Source organism: Talpa europaea, assembly GCF_964194135.1.
Source record: "Talpa europaea genome assembly, chromosome: 2".
Taxonomy (NCBI): domain Eukaryota; kingdom Metazoa; phylum Chordata; class Mammalia; order Eulipotyphla; family Talpidae; genus Talpa; species Talpa europaea.
This window is the reverse complement of record NC_140068.1, coordinates 114,902,704-114,925,517: the sequence shown is the minus strand read 5'-3', so window position 1 is coordinate 114,925,517 and position 22,814 is coordinate 114,902,704. Positions and strand designations below refer to the sequence as shown.

Sequence of the window (22,814 nt, the reverse complement as noted above, 5' to 3'; positions counted from 1 at the left end):
TTTTCTCTTACGAAAAAGCAACATTGTTCTATCCACCTATAATTAGAAAGCTTAGCTTACTGACTTTTTTACATTGCCCAAGATCTTATCTAAATGAGAATTCTAACATCAAGAACAGGTTGTGATTTTATCTGGTAAATATTTTACTAAAGATTGAGTAGTAACTTAACAAGGCACTCCTAAGGTCGGAGCAGTTAAGAGGGTCATCTGGACCCATATACTTCAAAAAGAAAGCCTGGACATTTTTAAAAGCACATTTCCCTCAAAGCCTCACCTAAGGAAAGGGGACCCTGAACCCATTTCTTCATGCTGGGAATGGTGACACCTTGCCCTCTGGGGTCTAAGCTCTCTAAACAAGATTTATTTTTAGCTTTAAAATTAGATGAGACATTGTTTGGGGAAGAGGATATTTGATGGGTCCTTTGAGAAAGCACTAACACCCCCAGGCCTTCTGTTACCTACTTTGCTAGGACCTGTCTTGAGTTCTTTGGAGCAAGGCATTAAGTCTCACTACTTTTTTTGGGCTTGTTTCCGCTTCTGTTTCCAGGAGGAGGGGATAGAGCATAAGGAAAAGTGTTTCTGTAGCTAAAAGAGGAACTGACCCCATTTCCAGTGGTTGAGCTTCTCTCCAAGTAGGTAAATACTGACACCACAGATGTAGCTGAGAAAGAAGAAGGCTGCCAAGCCCACTGGACTGAGTTTATCAAACACCGGATACACCCAGGTCCCTGTCTCAGAGTAGATCCACAGGACCCTGCAGAAAGTGACAAATCACAATGATTAAGACAGCAAGGGGGAAATGTCTTTTTCAACTCGAGGACAATGGAGTTTTGAAGCCCAGACAGATAAAAAGAAGCCATGGGGGACATCTGAAGTGTTCTATAGATCCACAGAAAGTCTTTTCTAGATAAATAGACTTGATCCAAGGAGACATCTTGTTCCTTGGACTGGGTTTAGCTATTTTACCTCTCCATTAAAATTCAGTGCTGGTGGGAAAAAATATGGGGGAGGGGGACGTTGGCTACATCACTGGCTAAAGACAGCATGTAACATGATTTTTTCCCTTTCTCTGAGAGATATGATCTATTGAGACACTGAACCAGCTAAGATGACTTCTGTCAGAAAAGCGGGGTTAATCTTCTTTGTACCTAAGAATCAAGGGTGACTTTTCATTAGCTTCCCAACTCTGTCAGGCAGGACAGGAAGAGATCAAGCACTATTGCTCTAATAAAATATGCCTGAGGCTTAAATGTTGGTCCTGATTTCAGCTCATGAATTGAATGTTAAATAGAAAATGGATGAATTTACAAGAGGCTCAGATTTTGCCTCATTTCTGTAAGACAATAGAAAGAAAATAAATGTTAGGAGTGAAGCCTGAAACTGCAATTTGCTGTAAACTAACTGCACCAGAAGAAGACAAGGTCTGAAATAACTTTTAAATTAACTATGGGGAAGATGTGTCAGTTACAGTTTATAATTGGAAAAAGTATAGACTCTGGAACCAGACCTTTGTGATTCAAATTCTGTTCTGCCACCTATTAGATTTGTTACCAATTTAATCAACTTTTTTGTCCCTCCACTTTCCTGTATAAAGTGGGAGTGCAAATATTATACACCTTGCATAAATCCATTGTAAGGATTAAGGGCTTTAACACATACATTTCACAGAATGATGTCTTCATATTGTAACCATTAAATGAATTTAAACTTTCCACCTCTGAGGGATGGCACAGTAGGAGGCTTCTTGGCTATTCTTTTGTATCAATTAAGATGGACAAGATTATGCTTCAGAAATAATGTTCAAATTTGGATATCCCAGGTTGTCCAAGGCGTTCAGATGGGAGAATAAAATTCAGGTTAATTGAACTTTCTTGATTATTTCAAATATTCTAAGTTTGGCAAATGCTTTTTGGAAGAGACTAAGGTTCAAAGCTAAGGTGAGGCAAGGGAAACACTATGGAATACAATTTAAGGAGCATATCTGTGTATTGACAGAGTGAAAGGAACCTATGGCATGAGAACAAATATTTACACATCACATATAAGAGATTATAACACAAAATATATAAGGAAATTCCAAAACTCAATAACAACAAACAGCCCAATTAAAAATGGACAAAGGGGTCCTCCCTGGTAGCCTAGGTATTAAGTCTCAGCACTATCGCTGCCACGGCCTGAGTTCGAGCCCCTGCCAAGGTGCAACAGACCTCTCCTGTGTCACCTGCTGCTCTGCTCAGCAGTGTATTTCAGTAGATCCTCCTGTCTGCTCCCCATTCTGTCGCTGGTGAATTCTTGCACCCCCACACCTCTAGCATATACTCCGGTCCTTTATGCAAAAGTAATAAATAATTAAAAAAATTAAAATAGTAAATTAATAAAAAAAATAATAAAATCTTTAAAAAATGGACAAAGGACTTGAACAGACATTTCTCCAACGACATTTTGGAGACAAATGGGAAACAAACAGGGACTTCCCTGGTGGTGCAAGGGGTTAAGTCAGCACTATGAAGCTATCACCAGCCACTGTAGCACAAGTTCAACCCCTGGCCAGGGAGGTGACCCACATGACACAGCAGACCTCTCCTGTCTCACCTGCTGCTCCCCTCAGCAGTGTATTTCAGTTAATCTGCATGTTCTGCTCCCCACCCTGTCTCTGGTGAATCCTCTCACCACACCCCCCCCACCTCTGGCCTATACCCCAGCTCTTGTATGTATAAGTAAACACATCTTTTTTAAAAAATATTTATTTATTTATATATATTAGCACTGGGTACAGTCAGAAGCGCGGGAGGGTGAGAGAATTCACCAGAGTCAGAGCGGAGAGCAGAGCAGGCAGACTGATGAATTACACTGCTGAGGGGAGCAGCAGGCAGCAGGAGAGGTCTGCGCGCCATGTGGGACCCTCACTGGACAACCAGGGATGGAACCAGTGGTGCAGAAGCTGCAGGCAGCTTCGCAACCCAGCGCTCAACCACTGCGCCACTGGGGAGGCCCAATAAATACATCTTTTTAAAAAAATGGGCAACAAACATGAAAAAATAATCAGTGTCATTAATTGTTAGGGAAATGCAAATCAAAACTAAAATGAGATATTACTTCAAACCCACTTGTATGACTATAAGCAAAAAAATAAATAAAAACAGAAAATATGGTGTTGGAGATGATTTGGAAAAATCAGAATCCTGCTGCATGGCTGGTAAAGTAACATGGTGTAATTGCTATAGAGAGCTATGTTAGTTCTTCAAAAAATATAAAATAAAATAAACAATAGCATTGCCATATAATCCAGCAACCCCACTTCTCAGTAGAGACCCCAAAGAGTTGAAAGCTAGGACTCAAAGAGAGCTATCTACCCATGTTCATAAAAGCACTGTCAACAATATCAAAAGCGTAGAAGCAACCCGTGTCCATCTATGGATAAATGCATTACAAAATGTGGAATATAAAATAGAATATCACCATTCAGTCTTAAAAAGGAAGGAGAGGAGATGCTGATACATGCCACAGCCTGATTAAACCTTGATGATACTATGTTAAGTATAAAAAAAAACATAAAATAACAAATGTTATTATTATTTCATTTTTTCACTTATATCCATCCAATTCAAAGCAGAATAAATGGGTGTGGGGGGTGGGGGAAATTGGAGTTACTGTTTAATGGGCACAGGATTTCAGTCTGGGGAGGGAAAGCGTTCTGGGGTTAGATGGTGGGGATGACTGCACACCAATGTGACTGGGCTAGGTGCTGCAGAGTATATTTTTAAAAAGATTAAAATGGAAAATTTCATGTTATGTTTATTCTACCACAATAAAAAAATTAAAGCCTCAGGTCTACAAATGTGGACTTAGCAACTTGGCCCCTGGCCTGGCCTGCTGGTGTCACGCTGTTCTCCCAAGGTCGTCTTGATGTCCCTTTAATGTAATCAACACTTTACCAGATCACAACCAAAAGATTATATCATTATTTACTCTCTGAGGCATGTGTCCTTTAGAAGCATTTTGCAGCACTTCTTTCTGCATGGCTACTCCTCATGACATAGCAGAACAGGTATAAGGGGCAGAAAGTAAATATCCCAGGTGGCTAGAGTTTGGGGTCAGGGAGGAGATTTGAATACACTCCAAACATTGCATTAATTAGTTCACTTTGCTTACTTCATATATTTGAAACTAGGGCTTCCTTGCGCTCATGCACATTTATATAAGATAGTCTACAAATAAGGACATTGCCCTAGAGACCTGGAAAGTTTCTATTTATTTACTTATTTTTTGCCTCTCACAGCATAAGTTTTGTAAAGGAAGGCTCCTGGGGTAAGAAAATGAAGTCTTCACGTTCACGGAGAAATCGCAAAGAAAGATATAGGTGCGTTAACTGATAGTGGGCACAGCAATGAAAATAGAGCATCAGACAAGATTGTAGTCATTTAATAAAAGGTGGTCAGCAGAGAGACTGAACAAGGAGATAGGCACAGTAAGTTGGTATCACTTCCTTTTGAGTTTCCCAAATGATAATGAATATTATGTTGAAAGGATCAAGGCAGGGGGAGGGAGGCAGGTAAGAAGGGGAGGAGGAAAAGGAGAAGAGGAGAGAAGGGATGAAGAAGGAGGGTACTCTGCACTCAGCATGTTTGGTATAGATCTCAGTCAGTGTCAACTTGGCAGTCACCCTGTCCCCAAGTATGATCCAATGAAATCATATCTAAATGTCTCTCTTATGCATACACATCACTCTAGGCATCACAGGCCACCAGTAATCCAAGTAGTCTTTCTATGAATGAAATGTATTCATGGTGCTCTTTGGCTTCCCTGTATTTGCACTGCTTTAGGAGAATATCTAAGCCCAATCCAGCCTGCCTGGCCTGCCCTGCTCACTGCTCACCTGCCCACCTGTCTACCTATCCACCCTCAGATCGGTGGTCCATCCATATTGGACCTCTTTCTGGCTCTTAAATGAACCAAGCTCTGCAGCTTTTGGACCTTCAGCCTTGCTGTTGTCTCTGCTTAGAACACCTCTGGTCTTTCACTTCCTGGGACACACTTCTCTTTGCACTGCGCCTGGCTAAATCACACTCATGCTTCAAGTCACTGCTTAAAAGACCATTTCTCTAGAAAATATTTTCTCAACATTCCCCCAGTCCCATTTCAGTTAGATTCTTGTGTCCTGTGATCTCCACCACGATCTCAATAACCAACCATGTTTGGTCTCTGTGTTCTCACTAGCCTAGAAGCTCATATCTGTCATGCATTTCCCAAGTGCTGAAACACAGTAAGCTCTTGATATTTTTAAATAAATGTCTGTTTTGGGTGGATGTATCCAAATTTTTAACCATTGTAGACAATTCTCAACTGCCTGACCCATTAACACAGAAGCTTCTGGAAACTGCAAATTTATCTGGTAGCCTTTCAAATTTTAGTTGACATTCAATTTATTAATACTTTGAAGATGCCAGTTCTGGAACTGTCTGTCTTGTGAATCTATGTGAGTCAGGGTGGGTAGGCACAATGGGGTAGCCAAAATTCAATCTTTTATAGACCCCCTTTCCTAAATCTTATAGTGTCAAATGATTATTATGGAATTCAAACTTTCTGTGTCTTATCAGTAGGGAAACAGTGGATGTCTGTGGGTTAGAGATAAATATATTACTAGTTTTGTGGGCTTTGAATATAGTTCTTAAATTGCCAACACCCATATCATATATTTCTAGCCCAGAAGAATAAACAGAATAAAAGGACCCTCTGATTTCCTATTTTCATGCCAATTTCAATCATAAACATGTGAGAGGATCACACTTGCATCTGATGCCAGAAGGCAAGGGCAATTTGTATGACATTTTGAAAGTAAATTCAACAAGTCACCAGATTTCTTACAATGACAATGTTCCTGAGAACACAGACCATGTGATGCCTGAGTGAGGCCTGTGCCCGCCACTGCCCAGTCCCATTCACACTCAGTTCACCTGCCGCTCAAGCCTTTCTACTCTTTACAAATGATGTATAAAAGCATTCTCCAGCCTTAGTAGTTAAAAAAATCATATATGACTTTCAACAATAATTTGTGAATTATTTACGTTTATCTTAAAAAATAAATTCCTATCGAGGCCTCCCTGGTGGCGCAAGGAGTTAAATACAGCACTGTGAAGCTATCCATAGCCTCTGCAGCAGGAGTTCGATCCCCGGCCTGCCAGGGAGCAACCCACATGGCGCAGCAGACCTCTTCTGTCTGGCTCGCTGCTCCCCTCAGCAGTGTGTTTTAGTCAGTCTGCCTGTTCTGCTCCCCCCTCTGTCTCTGGTGAATCCTGTCACCCCCTGCACCTCTGGCCTGTATCCAGTCTTGTATGCATACATAAATAAATCTTTAAAAATAAATAAATAAATAAATATACAAACAAATAAATAAATAAATAAATAAATAAATTCCTATCGAGACTTACTTTACTTTCAAATGTATTTTAGGTGAAGCAAAAGGAAAGTTTTTTTTTTTTTTTAAAGGAAGTAAGAAAGTAAAAAGAAACTGTGAAGCTAGAATGTTAGATAAATATGCTACCTGGGTACTGAAAATATTTGCAATCAAGAGAGTCGACTGGCTACCTTTTCATGGTATTTAAAAATGTGGCTCCACTCCCACCTCACTGGAGCACCCCATTCTGGCTGGAAAATTCTCCTGCCTCAGGGACCATGGGGAGCTGATCCACTGCTGGTTTTCTACCACCTGATCATTCTTTGTTCCTTTGCTGTGTAACCTTATCCTCCTGTCCCTTGGGTGAGGGTGTTTCTCCAGCATTTGCTTCCCACTTCTCACCTCTTCCTGCTCAGTTTCTAGCAATCTGAGACCTACCAGGAAGTTTCACTCCCCACTTCTCTTGAGACTCCAGGTCCAAAGGCCTACCTCTCTTGAGACCCCAGGTCTGAATTTCCAAGTGGAAGTTTATCTGGGCAAGGGGTTTTTCAACCTTGGCTGAAGATTGGAATTGCCTTGGTGGCTTTAAAAATTCCCATGTCCAGGACCTATCTTGAAGCAATTAAACCAGAATCCTTTGGAATAGATCCAGATATGGACTTTTAGGTTGATTTTTTTACTTCTGTCCAAAAGTATTTCTTTCTCATCTTTTCTAAGTTTATTAATGGAATTACTGTCTTCAGTCTAACAGCTGACAATTCTTAGACTTATCCTGATTTTTCCTTTTAATCTGCCCACTACATACCAACTAATCTATAAAACTTATTCTGCTGGTTTAATAGTGTCTCAGATGTGTCCCTCCATACAACAGCATTCCTCTTCAGGCTGCTTTTCTCTCTCCAATATCTCTGACCAGCATTTTGTTTGAGTAGGAGGTGAAGTTTGGACAGCAAGGATGAGAAGCATAGATAACCATTTCTTCTTTCCCACTGTTACCCCTCTTCAATTTGTATCATGGCTGAACCCCAATTGTTGATAATAAGGGAAATTGTAAGACGTCCTTCTACTTAATTTTATATGGTAATTTACCTGAAGACTAAGGAGTCCTTCTGTGGAAGATGGAGCAAAGATTCTGATTCCCACTAACATTTGAGGTGGTAAAACTATGGTGCATTCAAGTGGTCTCAAACAAAGGCCATATTTCAGGAAGGGTAACAGTGACTTAGGGAGAGAATTTGTGATATTGCAAGAGTAGGAGTAAAAGTAGGAAAGTATTGTTGCTGCTGGGTGTGGTGTGGTGGCTGATCTTGGAACTCAGCTCAGTCCAACTCTCTGGCAGTGTTAAATGTATTTCAGGAGTAAGATATTTCTATGTGTGTCTATGTATAAATAGGTGGAAGGATTTGTAGGATTGTTACACTTGGAGGCCCAGCCAGGCCTGCTCTGGGTCCACACATGAGTGAGCACTGTATAGAAAAAAGGAATTCTCTCTCTCACCTTATAAGAACTTCACACACTAGTAGAGACACATAAGGACATTAGCAGATTTCTGGCCTATCAACAGGAAATACTTAGTGCACTCTAGGCCAGCTGGGACTGCTGCAATAGCAATAATATTGTTCCTGCTACAACATTAAGTACTTAGGACCAACGTGGTATTGGCATTGTCAGAAGTGGGGGCGGCGTGCTAACCTAAACATGGGGCCAAGGAGAGCTGTCAGGCTCAGAAGACTATTGTGACTTTACAATCTGTGGATGGGCAATGCTCAAGGTGGCATGCAGCATGGGTAATTGTGGGCACTCACTGGGTTATCAAAACTCCTTAGATCTCAAGGACTGGACGAAGGAGGGTGCTCTAGGCACCCAGTTATGAGATGACACTGGAACTATGGGCTAGCCATGGATGAAGGATAAGACACTGATTATACTGCATGACTTAAGCATATCCTGGCCAACTTTTCTTTTCTTTTTTTTTTTAAAGATTTATTTATTTATTTATACAAGAACCAGGGTACAGGCCAGATTTTCAGGAGAGTGAGAGGATTCACCAGAGACAGAGTGGGGGAACAGAACAGGCAGACTGACAAAATACACTGCTGAGGGGAGCAGCGGGCGAGACAGGAGAGGTCTGCTACACTATGTGGGACCCTTGCCAGCTGGCTGGGATCGAACTGGTGCTGCAGAGGCTGCGAACAGCTTCACAGCGCATGCTCAACCACCTGCGCCACCAGGGAAGGCCCCTCTGGTCAACTTTTCTTTGGCATTGCTTTGTTCTATTTCACTTCCTATGTCTTTCCACTCCATTTTCAGCACAATTTTCAAAGCAATATTTGAAAATATAATTCTCGGGCCAAGTTATTATACTAATACTATCATTTCCTTGCCACAGAAACAAACCACCACCATTACCAATCTCACATTCCTGTGCTGTCAAAGCTGTCGCCCACATCCACAAATTGCCATGAGGTGGAGCCTCCTATTTGTCCACTCTTCACTAGAAAGTCCAGCTAAAGTGAATTGTTGACCATTGCACCCCTTGGCCTTGGGACTGTTTTGGTTTGTTCACTTTCTCCCAATTTTGCAGCTCCAGTCTTTCCAGTCCTTCTGGCTCAGATCCAGTGCATACTCTCCGTGAAGCTCTTGTCATGTAACTCTTTGCTCCTTAGCTTCCATGTGGCTCCTTGTATGTGTCATGACATTTAAACATTCCTACCATCTGCTGAAATTTGTATGCATCGCTCATTTCTACTTACTAAATACAAGCCTACTGTAGGCTGGATTGACCTTATATAACTGCTTTTCCCAGCAGGACAAGCTCTGTGTTAGGGGAAATATTTGTTCAAGAGAATGAATAAAAGCCAGCAGTAGGAACATTTCTATTTTCCTTCTCCTCACCACTGCCTCAAAGAGAGTTAGGTGAGATGTTTTGGGGTGAGAGAGATGGGAGGAGTGTATGAGCTACCATATTTATAGGTGACTAATGCTTTCCAAAGGAAATGAATGATTTGCAGTTATTACTGCTTTGCAAAGTTTTGTTTTTCCACTGAAAGGCCAGCCCTCCAATTTTGCAATCTGAAAAATAGCAAAAAATCAAGTGGCACATGTGAGGTAGTCCCCATGGTTTTGGTGGCTATTTTTAGGTCATTGTAACATGGTTTCAGCAGTGAAATGCTTCTCTGGCTCAGCTATTGCTATTTTTCTGATTCATGCTTATTTCTCACGCTCTCTCTGGCCCAGGCTCATATTATTTCCCTCATTTCTGCTGTGCTGTCTCCCTATTTGACCATCCAAACTGGCCTACCTCACAGCCGACCCAGAGCCACTTCCCTAAAGCATCTCCTTGGATAGTCACAGTTTGTTAATGGTGATCTGTAGACATGAGGACCCTGGAGCCCTAGAGTGCTGTGAAGGCTGGGATGGCAGTCAGCAGAGTCAGAGCTCCCCTAAACAGAGCATGCACAGAGGATGGGAAACTTCAGTAGTGTGGCAATCAGATGCCCACATTTGATTCATTCTAGCAAAACTGGGCACTAGTGGACCAAATGCTGAGTGAGTCCTTCATTTTTATAAGGAGGTCAAAGTCCCAAACCACTTCGGCTCCCCTCTGGGATATACCCAGTCACATTCCTGCCAGTGACAGGCCTTTTTGTATTTCCTCCATTTGTTCCATTACCAACATTTTAATGTCTAATTTCAAGCCAGAGAGCAGAGTGTAAAGACAAGGATATACTTTTTTTGCCTGGCCACAAGGATACACTTTTTTGCCTGGCATTTAGCAGGGTGTGTTTTGCAGTTGGGGAAGCTGAACAAATACCTTGCCATGGGAATACAGTGGAAGGAGAACTGGAGTTGGGAATAAGTGACCTGATTTAAGTCACAGCTTTGATGTGCCCATTTGGCCTCGTGCACGTCATTTAACCCACTGAGGATTCGGGTTTCTAATGTTGGATGAACCCTAAGTTGCCTACCATCACCCATGCCTCTGATTCAGTTTGCAGATTGATTGATATTTTCTCAGCTGGCTAATATCAACTCTCCTGAGTTACCATAAATTCTGCCAACTGGTCTCTCTGCTTTATTCCTCTTTAATTTCCATACTTCAGTCAGAATCATCTTTCTATTCATCTTTCTAACACATCATTTTACGTCTCTGCTTACATTTCTCTCACAATGAATGCTTAAAAGTTCAAATTCATTCATGTGAATTCATGAGCTATCTTTTCCCTGTCCTTTGATTCAGCCATATCCTCAGCAACTTTAGCCTTTGTAGATGCTCTTCCCTTTATCCAATGGTCTTTTCCATGTGTCTTTTGTCTTATTATTACTGATTCTTTGGCTCTCAGCCTAGACACCATTTGTCTGAAAAAAGTCCTTAACATCCGATAGCACCCTGTTCTTACCCCCAATACAGATCATCACCTTCTCTTCTCATCACCTTCTCTCAGTATCTTCTAGGTGAACTCCAAAAGTTACACTTCAGGAGAAAGAGTAAATCAGATTGAAATCCACCAAAAAGTATGGAAAGTTAAGTGCATATTCAGACAGCTACCACCCTGATTTTCTTCAACACATACAACAAAAAGAAATACATTTATGTGTGTCTCTTTCCCCAACCCCAGGTCCCAAATATTCTCTCTTTAGGGAGATTTTTCCTTTGGGTTAAACCAAACATGGCAAATATATGGAACATATCCTGTGTTCTTCATTCTCTTGCTACTGGAATATATTGTTAAATGATAACACAACTCTTTTTTTGGCAGGGTCTCAGAATCCTTCTTAACACAGTGCTCCATACATCATCTACCAGATTGTCCCCAGCTGAAGCTTTATTTTCTAAAAGTTCCATTTGTTAAGTGCGATGGAAAACAGCATTGATCACAGGCAGTTGGGGGGATTTACTGAGCAAGTAGTTTGTTCAGGACAGGAGAAGCAAGAAAGGAAAAGAGGGGGTCAGCAGAACAACAGTGGGTACCACAAGAGATGGGGAGACTAGAAAGATAGCATTATCTGAGGCCTAGGCCCTAAGATAGAGGCTGATGAGGCACTACTATTGCCCAAGTCCTTTGGAATGTGTTCTTCTGGCTTCTGTTTCTGAGAGTATATAATGAATTAAGCTACCCCTCCCCATAAAGGGATTGAGAGATTACCCAGACTATCAGATGTGAACAGCTTATGTGAATCTAGACTAGAGAAATGCATCATGTGAAAGGGATCAATCCACAGGTAGTAGACTTTACATGGCTATTTCTGTAAAGCAGAAGCATGGCAGTGGAAGAAAGGGCTATCAATTGGAAAGGGAGGCTTTCACTGGTTGGGTGGAAGGAAAAGAACTTCCTCTGGATTACAGAACATTGGGCTGCATTTCTGAGAATTTTGTGCATCCAGGGGGTTGGATGATGAAATCTTGCCTACCTACTTAAATTATCTGCCTTGCCTCTAGCTAGGCTGATCTTCAGCTCCTCAGGCAATTGCCCAAATGCCCTCTAGGAACTATGGTGCCAAGCATTGATGCAAATAAACCAATAGTGATACAGACAAGAGGAATAGACCAAACCCAACATGCTCAACCTGTCAAATGCCTTTTAGATGGAATAGATTTAGATGCATCAGATCATTCATCCATTAAAACATTTTAATTTCAAATGGAACCAAAGATCAATATTTTCTTGTGGAAAGCATAGCTTTGTAATGATTCTCCATGAGTGGGAGAGAGGAGCTCATGACTTCCTGCATTCCTCCAGGCACACATGCTGATCCCTCTGCGAGTGATGTTTCCATGAGTATCAAGATCAAGCAATAAGAATCATTCTTACCTGAATATTTAAAGATGGTGAAATTCCTGTTAGCCCAAGAATAAAGACCCTCTGAAAGAACAGTATGCATCTTTGGAAATATCCCTCAGATTCTCCTGTGACAAATCCAAGTTGATTTTCTCTCTGTAACTCTTACCTGGTAATGTAAGCAAAGGAAGCGATAGTAAACAAGGAGAGCCCCTTCTTCTTCTTTGGATAGCCGTGTGGCCTGAGGATGATTTCAACCAGGGTGGGCAGCAATATAGAAGTGTGCTGTAGGAGAAGAGACGACAAGTCATGTCAGACCACCTGGCTGCTCCCAATACCCCTAGTTCTCCCTTCCCCATCCAATCTACTGTCTTACACAACTACCAGACGAAACTTTCCAAAAGGTGGCTTAGGCGGTGTTTCTTAGATGCCCTGTTGCCTAGCGTACTGGAGTAATATGTGGGTACTGAGGCTGTTAGCAATGCACCATCTCCCTCGCAGTCCTGGCTTAGGGCCCACTGCTCCCTTCTCCAACACACACTTACGCACCCACGCTCACACTCACACTCACACCCAGGTGCTCATTCCTCCACTAGGATGGGCTGTTCTTGTCATTCCCTGTAGCACTCAGCAAGCTGGCTCCCATCTTCATGCTGTTCGTTCATGCCCCAACTCTGCATGGAATGTTTTCTCTCCCTATTTTCATATTATCTGTAGTCTTTGCAGCCATCACAGTCTTCCATGATGCTGTCTCTGAATTCTAGTCTCCACTTGTCAATTTCTCTCCTCAATTTGTCTGACTTGTATCCTGGGCTGTGTAGTCTAACACGGCGTGCATTCCTAAGCTGGGCAGGAGGTGGATAAAACACTGGCCTGACCCTGTGCTCCCCACTGTACGTGGCACCAGGTAACCACCCTGGTGACAGGTGATAGGTGCTGTGAGATGCATGAGAGCCTCCCTTTGAGACCTTCCTTGTCCTCCCCATGCCTTCCCTCTTCCACACCCTCCATTATATTGTCTTCTCACATCTTTTAAACCCTTAACATTAGATTGTATAATGACATTTTAAAAAGGGAATAAATCTTTAGGAATAATGCTGCATTTAGGTGTAAAGATAACTGATGCCTGCCCCCTCTGGGTTATAGACCTGACCTGGGAGAGGTGACTTATGTCATGTGCAATGTCCCCTCACTCATTAAGTGCATTTATTTAACTCTTCTGCTGCACTCTGTGTTATTGGAAACATCCAATAGTGTTAATATTTTACATTTTTATGTTTCTAGATTCTTCTTTCATCCCTGCTCCCTAATATCCTCAGCTCCTAGAAACCTCTTGTACTGAATTCCACTGGCAAACCTCATCCCATTCCAGCTCCTATTCCTGAGCCTGGAAGCAGCTGTGTCACCACATCAGTTACAACAGTCACTGGGTTGAGGAATGTCACAGTGCCGCTGTAACCATGCTCCCATGCCCAGCTGTCTGCTGGAAGCCTGTGTGACCTTTGCTACAGTCACATCAGTCTTGTGCTCAGGAGCATCCCCAGGAAGCAACCCCTCCTCCCACTCTACCGAACCAGGTGGCGGAAGGTCAGAAGCACAACACCCCACTGTCAAAAACACTGCTGGGGCAGGTAAGGAGTGACTTTTTTTTTTAAAGATTTTAATTTATTTATTTACACAAGAACCGGGGTACAGGCAAGATTCGCGGGAGGGTGAGAGGATTCACCAGAGACAGAGCGGGGAACAGATCAGGCAGACTGAAATACACTGCTGAGGGGAGCTGCAAGCGAGACAGGAGAGGTCTGTCATGCTATGTGGGACCCTCGCTGCCCGGCCGAGATAGAACCGGTGCTGCAGAGGCTGTGGTCAGCTTCACAGCACTGCGCTCAACTGCCTGCGCTACCAGGGGAGGCCCAGGAATGACTCTTAAGTATAGAGCCTGACATAGAGGCTCAAAGCTGCAGTGAGGTAACACAAAATCCTCAGGTCCCTTACAGGTCCTGGGTTTTAGTAACAAAGCCTAAGGAACAGCCTTGTGGACAAACCATAGCTTTCATGTCCACCCTCCAAGGCTGGTTCTGAACATACTGACTGGTTGAATGTGTAAGAGCAAGAACTTCCAGGCCCACTTTCTACATCTGTATCTGGGTAGATTTCAGGCTGTAGCATCAGTGTCTCTCTCTTCAATAAAGAAGGGCACAGACTTCAGAACCTAACCTTGGACATTTCTTAAATGTCCTTGGGGACAGCGGAGAGCACACATATCACAGAGGTGCTGCTCCGAGGATCGTGGTAAGTGGTGTGAAACTAAGTCCAAGGACCATGAGAACTTCCAAAGAGTGTTAGCAGCATCAGCTGCGACTGTCACTATTTCTGTCAATGCTGTCCTTCAGTGGAGGTCGACTGTGCAGTGGGGTTGGGTGAGGGTTTGGGATAGCCACATGCCAGGTGTTCAGATGCAGCCAGCTGCCACCTGCAAGGGGCTGTGGCGTGTGAGCTGTTGGAGTGTGGTGGCAGAACTGTCTAGTGGTCACCCCTGGCTTCCCCCAGCCCACAGATGGCTCTTATACCCCCAACCGCAGCTGCTTCAGAGGCCTGGCAACACTCAGTGACTGACATCAGTGTTTTTTCACCCAGAGGCCACCTCGGGAGGCAGGCAAGAGACAGGGCTGTCTGCCCAGCGCAGCCACCTGCCCCTCTGCCTGCCTTCACTCTGACACAGCCAGGAAGATCCAGCTTCTATTAGGAACCATTAACAGTCTCATTATACTGGCCATTGATCTGACAGATTTTATTAACCCTGCCCACAGTCAGCGGCTTCCGTTCTCTGCATTAACGATCATTTGGAACAGAATTCCTGTGGAATAATGTAGTGTGTTTGCATTAGGAGCAAATGAGTTCTCAGTGATTAATGCTTTTACAACAAATAATTCAGGGATGCATGACTGGCCATCGCTTCTAGGAGCCTGCCCTCTTCGAGTGACATTCATTTGGATTTCCAAATGAATTCTCCCTGATGGCTTCTGGGAAGCTTACTTCAGTGATGTCATTAGTGACGGGCCATATACCGTGGCTTAATACCAGTGAAAAGGTCTTAAAAAGCATCGCATTTTCAGGCCTGGGCTGGGGGTAGGAATGAGAAGAGGAGGAAGACCACATTCTATGAGCTTTCTAAATATTGAGCTATGTGAAGAGCCAAGCGTGATGCAATAAACCTCCTGGTATTTCAAATGTACTGGTATTTCACCTCATGTTGATATAAATTATATAACCTATATCAGGCAGCACATATTTTTTTTCAAAGGAGGAAAGAACAAATTCAGTAAGAGAAAAATCAAATATGCTTTTGCTTCCAAAAAATCTAATAATTAGGCTAGATTGACACAAATTAGAACACTGCCAAAAATTACTGAAAACAGTGACTCATTCTGTATTTCAATTAACAGTTTCTCAGTTTCCCTTATAAACAGTGAAGCTGACAAAAATTAATTATCTCAGAGGGGGTAAAATATTTCCTTCCAAGGTAAACAAAACATCACTGGCTGAAACAATAGTGTGTGTAAACAGAGGGGATGGAGTAAAGCTATCTTTCCTCTCATTTAAGCCATCATTTGGGTAGATTTTCCTTTAAATATCTCATTTCAAAAGCTTTGGTTAAAAGGCCAATGTTGCTCTTTTCTCCTCCCTTTCTACTAAATTACACCTTTTCCTCCTTTCCTTGATATAATGCCTTCTATCATTTAATATCTTAAAGACAGAACTATAAGCACAACATATTAAATTAAGTGTTAGTATAATAATTGCATGTTAGATTCCCTGGTTGCAAAATAGCCTTGTAGATAAGCACTGAAATTTACCAGCCCATAGAAAATTCTTACAAGGTTACATGAATAGCAATGTGAAAAATAATGAGCACTTTTTTTTTTCTCAGTTCATACCAGTAAATAAGCAGCTACTATAAACAGCTTCCCGGTGTTACAAACTCACGATGGGAAGCATTTGCCTGACTCATGCAAAAGCCTTAATCACAGCGATAACCCATGGGCCCAACAATTCTTCACCACTGTCATTGGATTCCAAAGATGAATCCATAAGTCTGGGGTGGCCATGCTCCTATCTTTAAGATTCGTATGGACCCAAGAGCACTTAATTTTCTCAAGTGAAAGAAATTCAGAGAACCTTCAAATTTTAAAAATCAGTCAATAGCATTGAAAAATATGATCTCTGACTCCTTTCTCTGTTTCATTTCCTTGTTGGACTAGCTTTTTTGTTCAGTTGAGTTTATCAAGATAATCAAGCCGGCTTCTACCTCTCTGGACCAGTCACTGAGAGACTTCCTCCTTCAGATGCTGGTTCTAACAACTAACTGACGTAATTTTTTCCTTCCCTTCCTCTGTTCAAGCAACATTTGGATCTAAGAATCAATTCTGTGCATTCACTCTTCCCTGATGGAGATTTCCCCCCCAAAGTCTCTAAGATCATGCCTATGGTTTGTTTATTGTGTCCCTGGATAAACATTTTTTAATAAAGTTTTATTGAACTGACAATATTTCATTTCTGGATATGTTAAAGAAGATATTTTTGCTTTCTATGCACTCAATGTATATATTAATTTAAAGTTTGTTTAAAAAGGGAAGCCTTTACAAATTCTCCTCTGGCAAATCCATGATGAAAACATCAATTAAAATTTAAAGGTAAATACAATGGACATGGAGGCAAAGAAGACTCTAAGAGTATCCTGCTATACCCAGGCTTGTGATTATACTGCTGGATCTTGTTCCTTAAGCTTAAAATCTATACACAGTAAAAGTACATAGTAACAGTTGTTTTGTAAATCCTACTAAGTCAAAGCTTAGGTCTTGATAATACCATCTATTTGTTAGCTAAAAACATTTACTTTCCTTCTTACAACTTCCCTTCATACAGTTTCTGCCTTTAACTCTCTATAGGTCAGAATAATTGTTGTAGTCTTTCTGGGGGAATATGTTCTACTTGAAAGCAGAGACTATCTGTTGTTAAAGATGTCCTTGGTTGGTAAAGATGCAATTGTGCTTTAGGTTAATCTGATATATGGGAATCCGAAAATGTAGACATAGGCTCTATTGCTTATATCTCTAAGGGAAAATTTTTTTAAAAAAACTCTTCCACATACAATACCTGTAGGACCTTTTCAGTCTCAAATACTAGAGTTTAAAAGATAATTGAATTTATACAAACTCTCTTTTCTACTTTCTAGGAGTCAAGTGCACAGGCTAGGCACTGCTGTAATTAAAAAGTCAATGTTAAAATGCCAGAGGAGGAATGGAAAATGTAAACCACCCACAGAGATTTTTTTCTCTTTGATCTCCAGATCTACTTAGTTGGGCTAACACAGGTCACTCAACTTGGTAAAAATACAGAAAATGAAAGTTAAAAACCAAGTCTTATTTACTGCAGAAGAATAGTATTGCTTTCAAATCACTCTAAAATGCACCAAAACCAAGGTGATTTGATGTGTTGGATGCATAGATTTGATGAAGTAAATAAGCTATTAATATTAGAATGTTAGTGGCAGATGGCATAAGAATTCACTAGATAATTCTTTGAAATTTGGTTTAGTATTTGAAAATTTTCATAACAAAATATTAGGAGAAAAGTGAACAGTCTTTACTGAGCTGTAACGAGAAATGAATGTTCCATCAGACTGAGGAAGACAACCATGCCATTATTAATGAATTTGTATGTTAATTGAAGAGGTGTTTAAATGATAACTTTCCAAATATTCTAAGGAGGATTTCTAAGTGTTATTTTACTTACTGCACTATTTGCTTTTCGGTTAATATGTAGTTTAACCAACATATCAAAGCAGCATTTTTCTTCTACTGGGGAACCAGTTGCTTTGAGGGCATAGAGTATGGTGAAGAAGTGGCCATTTAGTTCTATCCAGTTAAGGTTAGACAAAAAGAAAGACTAAAGATCTTACAACCCTGCAATCAGAAATCTGCCTCTTTCTCTTTCTCTCTATGCCTCTAAAACACCCAACCCCCTTCCTCTAATTTAACTCTCTACACTAATAACAACCTACTTGCTGTAATCACTGACTCTTACACATTATTTCTCATATCCAGCTGGATTTGCTTTCCTCTTCAGATGCTTCCCATACACCTGCCCATTCTTTTATCTTTCCGAGCATTACCTCTATTTTGGTTCTCAGCATTGCAATTAAACCAACCTTCCTAAAACAAGTTTCATGTTGCTACTTCCTGCTAAAAAAAATTCTGAGGCTCCTTGTTCCCTCAGTGTACTGTCTATATACTCCTTCCCCAATCTTTTTTTTTTTTTTTAGAAGTTAAATAAACCAGGGCCTTCTCTGGTGGCACAGTGGTTGAGCGCTGGGCTGGGAAGCTGCCCTACAGCCTCTGCAGCACCGGTTTGATCCCCGGCCGCCTGCGAGGGTCCCACATGGAGCGACAGACCTCTCCTGCCACGCCTGCTGCTCCCCTCAGCACTCTTCCTGTTCTGCTCCCTGCTCTGGCTCTGGTGAATTCTCTCAGCCTCCCGCATTTCTGACTGTACCCAGTGTTGTATAAATAAATAAATAAAGAAGTTAAATAAACCATTTAAAATTTTTTTTAGTTAATGAATTACCATTGTTTTGCATTTTTGTTAATATTCTGACAGTGGGATTTCTCCCCTTATGCGTGGTCTTTGTAGCTCTCCCACCACAAAAGCCCCCACTGTTCTGTAAATTACTTTGGGTAGGATGGTTATTTTGACAATGTTGAAATCCTTCCAATCTATGACAGGGAATATTTTTCCATCTCTTTGTACCTCTTCTATTTATTTTAACAGTGTCTTATGGTTGGGCCTCCCCTGGTGGCGCAGCGGTTGAGCGCTGGGCTGCGAGGCTGCCCGCAGTTTCTGTAGGGCCGGTTTGTCCCCCGCCGCGCCGTGGAGGGTCCCACAAACAAAGAACAATGTCTTATGGTTTTCCTTGTGTAGATCCCTCACCTGCTTTGTTAGGTTTATTCCCAGATATTTAAATATTTTTGGTGAGACTATAAATAGAATGGCTTTCTTAATTTCTTTTGGTTTATTGTTTACACATAGGAAAGCAACTGATTTTTGTTTGTTGATTTTGTAGACTGCCACTTTGCTGAACTGGTTTATTGCTTTAATTAGTTTTTCTGTGGAGTCTTAAGCATTCTTTTTGTATATTACCATATCATCTGCTAATAATGCTATTTTACTACTTCTTTCCCAATTTGGATGCACTTTATAACTATCTCTTGCCTAATTTCCCTAGCTAGGACTTCTAATACTGGACCTCTTTTTAGTGTACAAATCTTAGTGGAAAGGATTTCAGTTTTACAACATTAATAATGATACTAACTGTGGCTTGCCGTGGGTGGCTTTTATTATTTTATGATACAGTCCATTTATTCCCAGTTTCTTAAGGGTTTTCATCATAACAGGATGCTGAATCTTATCTAATGTTTCTTGGTATCTATTGATATGGCCATACGGTTTTACTTTACTTTTTGTTGATGTGGTGAATTATGTTGATTGATTTTTCAGTGTTGAACCATCCTTGAACTCCTGGAATAAATTCCACTTGGTCATGATGTCCAATCCTCTCAATGCCTTGTTACATTCAGTTTGCTAAGATTTAATTAAGGATTTTACTATGATGTTCTTTAGGGAGATTGGTCTATAATTTTTTTTTTTGATGTAATCTTTGTTTGGTTTTGGAATTAGTATAATATTAGCCTCATAAAATGTGTTTGGGAGTATTCTATCTTTCTCAATTTTGTTTTTTTGAGTTTGAGCAGAATAGGTATTAGTTCATCTTTGAAAGTTTGGTAAAACTCTCTTGTGAAGCCATCTGGTCCTGCACTTTTGTTTTTTTGGGAGAGGTTTGATTACTATTTCAACTTTCTTGCTTGTTCAGTTTTTCTACTTCTTCTCTATTCAGTCTTGTATGATTGGACAATTCTAAAATCTGTCTACCAGATATAGGTTGTTGAATTTGTTCATGTATAAATGGTCCTAATAATCTCTTGATATCTTCTGAATATCGATGGTGTCCATTATAACTGCTTTCATTTCTATTTCTGTTTTTTTGAGTTTTCTCCCCTTTTTCTAGGTAAATCCAGCTAGAGCTTTGTCAATTTTATTTAGTTTTTCAAAGAACCATCTTTGGTTTCATTGATCTTTTTGGACTGTCTTTTGTTTTCTATTTGATTTATTTGTGTTTTATTTTTCATTATTTCCTTCCTCCTGATGGCTTTTGGATTTTTTTTGTTCTTTTCATAATTACTTGATATAAGACACAACGTTGTTTATGTGATCTCTTTTTTTGTTTCTTAATGTGGGTTGTGTTCTTATATATTTCCCTCTTAATACTGTTTTTGCTGTGTCCCATACATTGTGAAAGTTTGTTTCCTCATTGTCATTTGCCTCAAGATACTTTTTGATTTATTCTTTGATTTCCTTGTTGATCCAGTGGTCTTTTAGTATTGTATTGTTTAGTCTCCATTATTGGAGGTTTTTCCTTCTTTCTTTTTGTATTTCATTTAGTTGAGGTCTAATGATACCTTTATGGTCTGAGAATATACTTGTTATGATTTCAATTTTCATGAATTTATTGATATGTTTTCAATCCTGGGAAGGTTCATGTGCGCTTGAAAAAAAATACGTTTTAGGTGTGGTCTAGGATCCTTTAGATGTCTATTAGGTTCATTTTGGCTAATTCTTTGTTAAAAGCTATTATGTCTTTATTCATTTTTTTTGTCTCATTGACTTGTCCATTGGTGAGAGTGAGGTGTTGAAGTTTCATGCAACAAATGTGTTTTTTGCAATGTTTATTTTATTAGATCATACTACTTGCTTAATGCATTTTCGTGCTCCTTCATTTGGTGAGTAAATGTTGAAGATTGTTATGTCCTCCTGATACATTGTGTCCATTCCTGTCTCTTGTTATTGTTTTTAACTGGAAATATATTTTATCTGATATTAGTATGGCTGTCTCATCCTTTCTTGGTTTCCATTTGCTTGTAGAATTATATTCCAACCTTTTATTTTGAGCCTATGTTTATCTTTGGAACTCAGGTGTATTACTTCCTTGAGACAGCAGAAGGTTGGATTATGTTTCCTAATCCAATGAAATCCTCTGCATCTTTTAACTGGTGAATTTAGTCTGTTAGCATTTAGAATGATATTGATATATGAAAGTCTGTTGCTGAAATTTTTTTATTAGTTTTGTGGTTGTGTCTATTTCTTTGTTCAGTTATTTCTGTGTGTTTCTCTATTTAGCTTAGATATTTCTTGGTGGGGGGGTATTTAGCTTTAGCAAACTCCTATGGTTTTTCTTTGTCTGAGAAGACCTTTATTTCTTCCATATCTAAAGGAGAGTCTTGATGGATGTAGTACTCTCAGTTGTAATTTTTTTCTTTAAGTTTGTCAAACACATCTTTCCATTCCCTCCTTGCCAACAGTGGTTTTTCTAAGAAATCTGATGTTAGCCTGATCTGTGCTCCTTGTAGGTTATCTGCTTCTACACCTTCCTAAGTTCAATAATTTTTGTGTTGAACTCAGAATTTTCACCTTTATGCGCCTTGGTGTTGGTTTCATTTTGTTTAGGTACCCCAGTGTTCTTTTAGTTTCTTGGATTTCTATCTTAATTTCCTCTTCCAGAATTGGGGAATTTTCTTCTATTATTTCTTCAGATATGTTCTCTGTTTCTTTTTGTCTCTCTTCCTTTTCTGGGGCGCCCATTGTTCTTGTGTTTCCTTTTCTCACAGCACAGTTCACTAAGTGTTGCTTCTTTTTTAAAAATGTTTACTTTTCTTTTCTTTTTCTTCTTCCATCTTGTTTCTTTGTAAATTTATATCTTTTATGTTCACTGATTCACTCTTCCATTTGCTTTATTCCCTTATAGATTTCTATATTATTTTCATCTCCTCTTTTAATAAGTTTTCATCCTGCAATTGCTTTATTTCCTTTTTTAAGGTATTATTTTCAATCTTCTGTTCATTAATTTTATTTCTGATGACATTCAATAGTTTTTCCAAATTTTCTTTTATATCCTTGACACACTATTCTGCATCTACTCTGAGTTCTACTGTGAATTCTTCAAATTTCTTTATGATGGCATGTTTGAATTCTGTATCTGATAAGAGTAAATGATTGTCCATATCTTTGTGGCTGGGTTCTGGAGATGTGTTCGTTGTGGTGTTATAGTTCCTTTTGGACTTCTGCTGCCATTCTTTGTGTTATTCCATCTTCCCACTTTTTTAAGGACCATACTGCTATGAGTTTCACCTCTGCTAGTCTTGTCTCCACCTCTCCATCACTGGGTCAGGACACTGAACAGAGGGCAGCTGGGAGTAACTGCTATTGGGCATAGTTTCGTGTGGCCTGGAATGAGGTTTGTGATGGTTCCTGAGGCACTGGTGGCTGAACTAGGGGGTCAAGGGAATTTTCTAAGGGTGGCTGTGGGTCATTAGAAAAGGGCAGGTCTCTATGTCACCCAGACTGGGACATGTGTCTGCTCTTAAGGTGCTGGTGGCTGAGACAGTGGTTAAGGCAACTTCCCACGGGTTTTTCCTTCCCCAATCTTACCCTGTCTCATTTTCTTTCCTCAGCTCAAACCAGTCTCC

The 22,814-nt window shown here is 40.5% G+C and overlaps 1 protein-coding gene across 1 annotated transcript in view; it reads right to left on the bottom strand.

The window, feature by feature from the left end:
• Nucleotides 1-504: 504 nt before the first annotated feature.
• Nucleotides 505-22,814, bottom strand: part of ADTRP (androgen dependent TFPI regulating protein) — a gene marked incomplete at its 5' end in the record, with an annotated part of 63,300 nt that continues 40,990 nt past the window's right edge. Inside the window, 2 exons of the mRNA XM_084228169.1 lie at nucleotides 505-754; nucleotides 12,344-12,459. Coding sequence (XP_084084295.1) covers nucleotides 586-754; nucleotides 12,344-12,459 — 285 coding nt within the window. The 3' untranslated portion in view covers nucleotides 505-585. The remainder of the gene's footprint in view (nucleotides 755-12,343; nucleotides 12,460-22,814) is intronic.